Source organism: Frankliniella occidentalis, unplaced genomic scaffold (assembly GCF_000697945.3).
Source record: "Frankliniella occidentalis isolate FOCC.00 unplaced genomic scaffold, Focc_3.1 Scaffold747, whole genome shotgun sequence".
In the NCBI taxonomy this organism is placed as follows: domain Eukaryota; kingdom Metazoa; phylum Arthropoda; class Insecta; order Thysanoptera; family Thripidae; genus Frankliniella; species Frankliniella occidentalis.
This window is the reverse complement of record NW_026267857.1, coordinates 27,773-36,062: the sequence shown is the minus strand read 5'-3', so window position 1 is coordinate 36,062 and position 8,290 is coordinate 27,773. Positions and strand designations below refer to the sequence as shown.

Below are 8,290 nucleotides of genomic sequence, written 5' to 3'. Positions count from 1 at the left end.
TTTTTACTCTCCTAGTTTGTCTGCTTTGCATTTTGGCTAGCAAATTTGTGCATACGCAGGATTTTTTTTTCGTAGGGATCGTCCGTTTCTCAGATTCATTCGATCATTCGGCAAATTAAAGGAGCTCGGCGCCTGCGAAACTCAGGGTAGGCCACCCCACCCCCGCAGTACACGCATGCGCTACCGGCAGGATGTGGCCTACCTAGCAGGCGCTATGACACCGTGCATTAGCTAACCACGGGGGTTTAGCAGACAGACGCTCTGTATGGGTGATCCCACGCCACAACAAGCGCTATATAATTTAAGTTAAAGAAAGAGTTTATGCCTTAGCACAAAATTAATTGGCTAAGCGATTAGCGAAGCCTATTACTCCACTTATGATCAAAAAGTTTCACGTCTGTCTGTCTGTCTGTCTGTCTGTCTGTCTGTCTGTCTGTCTGTCTGTCTGTCTGTCTGTCTGTGTTATCACGATAACCCGAGAACGGTTTCAGCTAGGTACTTAAAATTTCTATTGTAACTTTGTATCATAAAAATCAAGAACTGTCTTGATTTTTAGCCCTCTCGCTCAAAAATTGGCCGAGCACGGGCTATCTAAGAAGCATTTGGAAAATATTGCTAATTTTCACAGAATTTTGAAAGGTGTCCTGGTAATCCGTCACAGTAAAACACGTAGCACCGAAATTTCGTCCGTTTCTCTTGAGGCGCCAGAGAGAATTTTCCTCACGGAAATGACACCAAAACATTGTAATGTTTTTTCTCAGATATTTGATGGTCTCCGGTGGGGTAACTCGTTAAAATGAAACGCTAAGGAGCAAAATTTCTGACTTTTAAGGCCGAAGGCCTATTTACGGCCTGTGCCTTTTGCTCGACTCGGATGTATGCCAGGCGCGTCGCAGGCGTGGTTCGTGAGATATCTCGAATCCTGCACGCGAGACGTGGTCCGGCGAACATCTCCCTAGTTTTATTACGTTCTATATCTCCCTCGTGTTGTCACGTGTTGTCTCCCCGTTGTTGCAGGCCGAGCCCAACTACCACTACCGCTACGCCGTGGCCTCGCGCAAGACGGGTGACGTGAAGGGCGCTTGGGAGAAGCGTTCGGGCGAGGACGTGTGGGGCGCGTACTTTTTGCGGGACCCGGACGGCCACTGGCGCACCGTGCACTACGAGGCGGACAGCAGCGGCTTCTACGCTACAGTGCAGCGCCGGCCTCTCTACGGCCACAACAAGGGCAAACTGCAGCCGGGGTAAGATGTGTTACATATAGGGTGGCCGCTCTGCCCCGTCGTTTTTAAAAGGTAGACTAGCCCGCCCGCACCTACCTCTCGCGTCCCCTGCCACCTACCCGCTCCGTCTGTGAGCGGGCTGGTCTACCTTTTCAAAACTACGGGGCAGCGGCCACTCTGTATAATTAGGAAAATGAGTCAAGAGGCTTACATAAATAATTGTGGCAAAAAAAACATTTCTTATGACTTTTTGATATCGACGAAACTACGCCCATGCAGTGTAATCACATCGGCATTTGTGTGGTCTACATGAAAGACTCGAACAAGCGCTGTGAAACGTCCATGGTCTCTCATGGGTCACTCCTGGACACGAGGAGACAGTCGTGGCCTTTTTTTTGTTGTGTTTGACAATAATACGTGAAAAACCGCATGGACCTTTCATAAATGCCACCCGACACGACATGGCAAAGTTCAGAGCTTGGGACTCCCATTTTCGTGCGCTCTACAATTTGTTTCCTTTAACGCAGGGAGATGACGGATGCGGACCAGCACCAGGATCTGGAGCACCAGGGCGGCGCTCTGGAGCTGGACGAGGCGGCGTGGCAGGACGCGCTGTTGGCGGCGAAGGAGAGCGCCTCCGAGGACAACCACCCGGCCTTGCAGAAGGCGAAAAAGACGCTTCCTGCGGACGAAACCCTGGCCGAGCCATACCAGCTGGAAGAGTCGGCCTCCGAAAGGTCCTACACCTCGACCAGGACGCCGTCTTCAGGTTCAGACCGACCGCCTGTCGACAAGCGGTCGTACAGCACCCGGCCCCGGCCCGCCTCCTACACGCAGACATCTACGACGCTGAGGCCGACCTCGTACAGCACCCCGCCGTCTTCGTACTACGCCGGGGAGTCTCACCAAAACCACCAGGGCGACGAGGATGCCCCGTATGACAGCGGCTCGGCTGCGACACACGCTCGGCAGCCCTACGGCGAGGGCGCGTCCTCGTACAGCGGCTTACCTCCTTCTTCGTCGTACTCTGCGCCCCAGTATGAAGAGGGCGCACCCTCGTACAGCAGTTCCTCGGGGCGTCCACGGGGCGAGGACGACAGGTCGTACGACGAATCCTCGTCGAATTACTCCGAGCAGCCGTCCGGGGAGGGGTCCTCTAATGCCGGATCGTCATCCCCCTACTCCGAGCGACCCTCTGATGAGGAATCGGATTCGGATGAGAGGCAGTACGACAGGCAGGTGGAGGAGAGGCCTACCCAGTCCGAGCAGTACCGGGTGTCCGAGGATCTGCGCCATCAGGACGACGATGGTGGGGATCGGGATCGTCCCAACGCGTATGGCCACAGCGTCGACGACAGGGAGCAGCAAGGAAACCAGGAAGACGAGGATCGAGGCGAGGCCGACGACAAGGAGAACGAACACAACCCGGACGACGACCACGAGCTCGTGCCCGAGCAGGCCCTGCAGGGCAGCGGACACGCTCAGACCCAGGGGCACCCGCTCCAGTTCCACAGGCCGGTCTACGCGCCCGAGTCACAGCAGCAGCAGCAGATCTACCAGCAGCAGCAGCTCGCCCAGCTGCACTCTGCGCACATGCAGCAGGCCGCTGAGCTTCGCGTGCCCGTCGGGCCCCCACAGCAGCCCATCCTGGTGCACGGTCCCCAGCACGGCCCGGCCCGCGGCCCGGCCCAGGCTCAGCACGGCGGGGTGATGGAGCAGCTCCTGGGCCCGGCCTGGGGCGAGGTGGCCGGCTTCAGCAAGCTCTTTGAGGGCAACGACTGGCCGGGGATGGACAGGCCGAGCCCGAGCGAGGTGACCGCGCAAGACTCCCAGGACGTCCCGACGTGGGTGAAGAAGGAGCGCGCCAAGGCGCGGCGCACGCAGCAGAGCAAGGCGCTACAGGGCGCGGAGCGGGAGCGGGAGTGGGAGCGCGAGCGGGAGAGGGAGCGCGGCCCGGGCAGGTACGGCACTACCCCGCTGACGGCGGCCCGACTGACGGTGGCACGCCCGTCCACGTTTCAGCCCGCCACGCCCAGCTCGGTTGACCTAGTCGAGGCACCCAGGCCCACCGCCGACTGGGGTCCTCAGTGGTCCTTCGGCTCCAAGTCCAAGGTGCGCGGCAAGGAGGAGGCCTCCCACCAGAAGGCGACGGTGGCTCCCGCCCAGCAGCCGCAGCAGCAGCAGCAACAACAACAGGGCCACAAGCGCGGCGCGGTGAAGGGCCACAACCGAGGCCCCGTGCTGTTCGGCCACGCCCTGCACCTGTCGGCGTCCACCCCCGCCGGCGACCGGCGCGCGCCCCCGAAGGGGTACGTGCCGCAGGCGGCCGCGCCGTGGTTGCACTCCAAGGCCCCCTCGCGCCAGCACCCGCGGGGCCTGTCGTACGCGGGGTGGGTGCCGGTGAGCGCCAGCCTGCAGGTGGGCGCCCAGCCGCTCCTCGCGCCTTCCTTCGGCGAGAAGAAAAGCCAGGCCGATGCGCTGCTCGGTCGCCCGGGCAGGACTCGGGGGCCGTCGGCCGGCGCCTCTGCGGCCGCCGCGCAGGAGCTCCCGGGGGCAGCGAACAGCGCCTGGAGGCCGTGGAACTGAGGAGCGTGGAGCGTGGAGAAGGTGGGACGAGGAGGCGAAATGGGTCATGTTTTGACGCGCAGGTGGGTCACGAACAACGTAATAAGATTGATAGTCTTCGCGCACGCCAAAACATTCCGCCACACGCCAGACGACTTGCGAACACGACGTCAATGATGTTTATTACCATGCCATTTCTACGTTTTATTGGATCTTGTTGAGACTCTTAAGGTGGCTTGAGTTTGGTGTTCTGTACTATCACTACAAACCGACGAGAAGGAAGCTAATCGGGGACATGACTGAATATTTAATCCGTTTTATCGTCGTATGCAAATGGCTTTCTCAATATGAGTGGCATGCAAATGACGTTGACAATTCCTTTCTTTTTTTCTTTTCACTGAAGTGAACTACAATGCTTCTCGATAAATTGCCAGCTAAGGCTCCGCTACACTAGTACCCTACATATGGGATGGGTGTGATTATTTCGTATGTTAAGCGCACCAGACCGGGACATGTGATACCGAGGGGAAAAGGCAAGGGAAAAGATGACCAAGCCTCGCATTGCCCGCTTATTGGGATAAAGCTGGACGAATTGTAGTCAAAATTTGCATGTTACTCTAGTCCACCTCTCCATCGCACTAAAAATGGAGTCGCTTTTTATCTTTAAGAAACAAAAAATGACTGATTAAAAACGAAATATGATGTTATGAGTGTTATTGCTGTTGTTGTTATTGTTGTTTTTAGTATTATTATTGTTTTTGTTATAATTATTTTGTTGCATCTGACTGAAGAGCAAGTGCCGACAATTAATGGGAAAACGAAGGTGCGATTCGTCACCATTTACAGGTGCGAATGCTTTCGTGCGTCTAGAAAGACAATAAAACTCCCAAGGGTGCTAAATTTGGCACCTTCCTTTTTGCAGTGAAGGTCGTTGGCCACGCAAAACATCTAATCTGAATAAATGTTTTCGTTAAAGGAACAGTACAGTTCTATTTATTTACCTGTACTGATTCTTGCATTCAACAAAAAGATAATAAAGTTGTTGTCCGCCGGCTCTTTTCCTTTGCAAATAAAGGCCAAAAAACAAGGTTACTTTCTACAGTCTTTGCCCCCCCCCCCTTTTCCACTTCCTCACCTTCTTCCTCATTGTTCGCAATTCCAACCCGAGGTGACTGCTTTTCAAACATGGAGGGTCCGTCGTGCAGCTTAAGTTGCCCAGTTGCCCGACCGTAGAACCTGTGCGGCGACTAAGGTGCAAGGAGAGACACCCTTGCCTACACTGTTCTGCGTGTTTCCCAGCACGCGTCGGCGCGGGCCGGTTTGCCTATTTACAGGGGACACGGCGTCTTCCGGTCTTTCGGGCAGGGCAGGAAGAGTAGGAAAACACATCCACTGGAAACTGCGTAAAGGCGCATGTCGATCACTACTTACGATCAAACGAGCACATGTGACAAGTGGTGGGTTCTGATGTGCTCTCAGGCCATGCAAGTCAACGTCCTTAGCATTGCTCTCGTTTGTACTCTAAACCCAATCACATATGAGCTCGTTTGATCGTAAATTTTAAGGAAAATCCGATGATGCAATCGAAAATTTAATTAAGTTTACTTTTGTATTATTCCACGAGAACTGACATTCGCGCGGGGTCATCATCCAGTGATCGGCATGCGCCATTGCGGGGTTTCCAGTGTCTGCAGTGGCAGTGGCGCGTGTACCGAACACCCACTACAGTGTACTCCACTCTGGAAACTCGAGTGTCGTACAGTATGACAGTTTAAACTGTCATACCAACTGTACTGCAGTTTAAACTGTGATACCATTTGTGTTCTACAGTTTAAGTGTGGTACACGACGTGTCCGACAATTAAAAGCGTCATTAGTAGCTGTCGGACACGCGGTGTCCTACACAAAGAACTGTAGTACACATTGCGTGTACTACACTTAAAACTGTAGTACACAAATGGTATGACAGTTTAAACTGTCATACTGTCACACGACACTTGAGTTTCCAAAACAGTGAGATAAAATGTGCTTATACAGTTGCTAAGCACGCAGCAACGCACTTATGACAACCGGTTTACCGTACAGTGTAAACAAAATTCTACAATTTTACAACGGATAGAAACCGTTTACCAAAATTACAGGTAATAAATGTTAAATTTTTATTGTAAACTGCAAGGCGAGCGACACGAAATAACAGTTTTTAACTATTAATTTTCAATACGACATTGATTTTTAAATTATTTAATACCGTACGTATCGTTTGACAGTGATAGCCGAAGACATTTTGTGACGCACCTAATTATTGGATTGCCATTAATTTCGCTCACGTTTAGTAGCGCACAGCACAGCCCACTCACACGTATCACTAACACATTGAGTGGGGCTTGACAAGCGGTATCTGATCCGCGACCACACTATGGTCGCGCGCCACTGAACATCTTGTGTCCTCTGTGAATTGGTTCACTCTGCTGCTCCTCTCCACTTCATTGTTGAACAGTGAAACAAAAATAATTTCGGGGGTGTTAATTAGTGACTTCTTCAAGCGGTAATAATGCCATAGCATTATGACGAGGAACACACTTCGTCGGAAGCAGCGTTTGCCGTCACTTGACCAGTCAAATGATTGCCACCGCCCCTCCCCTCCTCTCAGATTTTTCTCATATTTTTCCTCCTGGTTGCTTGGCTTGACCGGCGTGTCCGCAGCCTCACCACCGCCCGCCCCACCCCACCTCACCCAGGGGTCATACATATACGCGGACGCTGCGCCTGGAAGCGTCAGTAGCATCCAAACTCCAGCACGCGATCTGTCAAGCAGAAGCTGCCAGCAGCGTCCAGTCGAACCGTCCCCCCGTTTTGTTTCCTTCGGACAACATGTTGGCCAAGGTGTTGGTCCTCCTCGCGCTGAGCGGCCTCAGCTTCTCTGCCAAGCTTCGTGAGTAGTATAGAATGCTGACAGAGGGGTTTACGCTCCTCAGCCGATTGCAAACACAAAACCGAAATGGTCAACGGTCGCGGTGTTTTCCAGCTTCGAACTTCCAGACCTGCCATGTGAACGACGTTGAGTTTTCCACCTGCCTTGCCAAGGCCATCGAGGACGCGCTCCACTCGTTGAAAGATGGTAAGGGGGAGTTCGGAAAGGCTTACATTTTCTGGTAGCTATATCGCCTCAATTGTTCATCGTACCTCTTGTCGGTCTGCTTCTTCAGGCGAGAAGACGCTGGGTATTGCCCCTATCGACCCCCTCCACGTAGATGAAATGACCCTGGATCTGGGTTCGGGCCCTATCTCAATCGTCCTCAGTGCCAAGGACCTAAACATCGTCGGCCTGCATAGCACCACCGTCGACTCTGCCGAGTAAGCACATCCCTGCTCAGCTCGAGGGGTGCTCCACTCGGAGCCCAATTGTGCTGCGTGACCTTTTGACCTTCCTTTCTCGTACTTTCTGAATGATGCCATTACTAAAAAGGTGATCATTATTCACGTTAAAAGTTCATTTCCTGGCACAAAATTAATTTTGCTTTAATCGATTAGCGCTGTAACTTGTAACAAATAACGTGACGGATATTCAATCGTTAAAGTTCAGTTACCACATCCTGGTCGGCTCATAATATCCTAATCGAAGACACCCTTTCATTTCTTATCCTCAGACTGGACTCCAAGAAGCACGTCCTCGTTGTGAAGGCGCAAACTAAACACCTGCGGCTCGACTTCCAGTACAAGGCGACCGGGCAGATCCTTGTGGTGCCCGTCCGAGGAGACGGACCCGCCTTCTTCGAGTTCGGTACGAGAATTTAATAGTACAGAATAGAATTTTAAATGTATTTCTTTCCATTACTTACCCAGAAAAACGACTTTTGATGCGATATCGAATTGATATCGGAACGAAATTCTTAGACTTGTTTATCAATCCGACTCTTAAATCAATACATTCCTGTTGTAGATGTTAGTTTCGGTATTGTTTTGACATCAGTCCACGTTTATGAGCGGCTGATCATTATTATTTTCTTTGTGATATTTAGATGACGTTGCCACTACACATGTTATTACCGGCGAACCTGTTGAGAGGAAGGGCAAGACCTACTGGACGATCACCGACTACAAGGTCAATATCGAGCCCAAGAAAATGAAGTGCCACTTCACCGATCTCATCAAGGGCAACTCCCAGGTTAGCGAGCAGGTCAACGGTTTCCTCAACGGCGACTGGAAGCTCTTCTACAAGCAGATCCAAGGGCCGGCTCAGGAAGCGTTCAGCGCTATGTTCAAGCAGCTAGCCGGTCGTGTGTTCGACCGCGTCCCCATCACTGACATCTACCAAGACATCTAAAGGAGCATCCGGACCTCGTGCTGATCTCACCCACCGTCCCACCGCGCTCCAGTCAGACCATCAGAAACATCTATAGAGTGGTAGATCCAGCGCTACTCACATTCCCACCGCACGCCAGTTCATTTTGTATAGTTCCTACCTCAGCGTGCTCATTTGTAAGGTATCATTTGTAAATATTA

The 8,290-nt window shown here is 52.5% G+C and overlaps 2 protein-coding genes across 2 annotated transcripts; both read left to right on the top strand.

The window, feature by feature from the left end:
• Positions 1-874: 874 nt before the first annotated feature.
• On the top strand, positions 875-4,875 carry LOC113205504 (ataxin-2 homolog). The gene is made up of 3 exons (XM_052275661.1): positions 875-901; positions 1,018-1,244; positions 1,751-4,875. Exons 1-3 carry the CDS (start codon positions 875-877, stop codon positions 3,807-3,809), a joined length of 2,313 nt encoding a protein of 770 aa, XP_052131621.1. The 3' UTR covers positions 3,810-4,875.
• A 1,667-nt stretch (positions 4,876-6,542) lies between these two features.
• On the top strand, positions 6,543-8,290 carry LOC113205505 (protein takeout-like). Its single transcript, XM_026421167.2, has 5 exons — positions 6,543-6,719; positions 6,813-6,905; positions 6,994-7,141; positions 7,435-7,568; positions 7,807-8,290. The coding sequence occupies exons 1-5, from the start codon at positions 6,659-6,661 to the stop codon at positions 8,109-8,111; spliced, it is 741 nt and encodes a 246-aa protein (XP_026276952.1). The 5' UTR covers positions 6,543-6,658; the 3' UTR covers positions 8,112-8,290.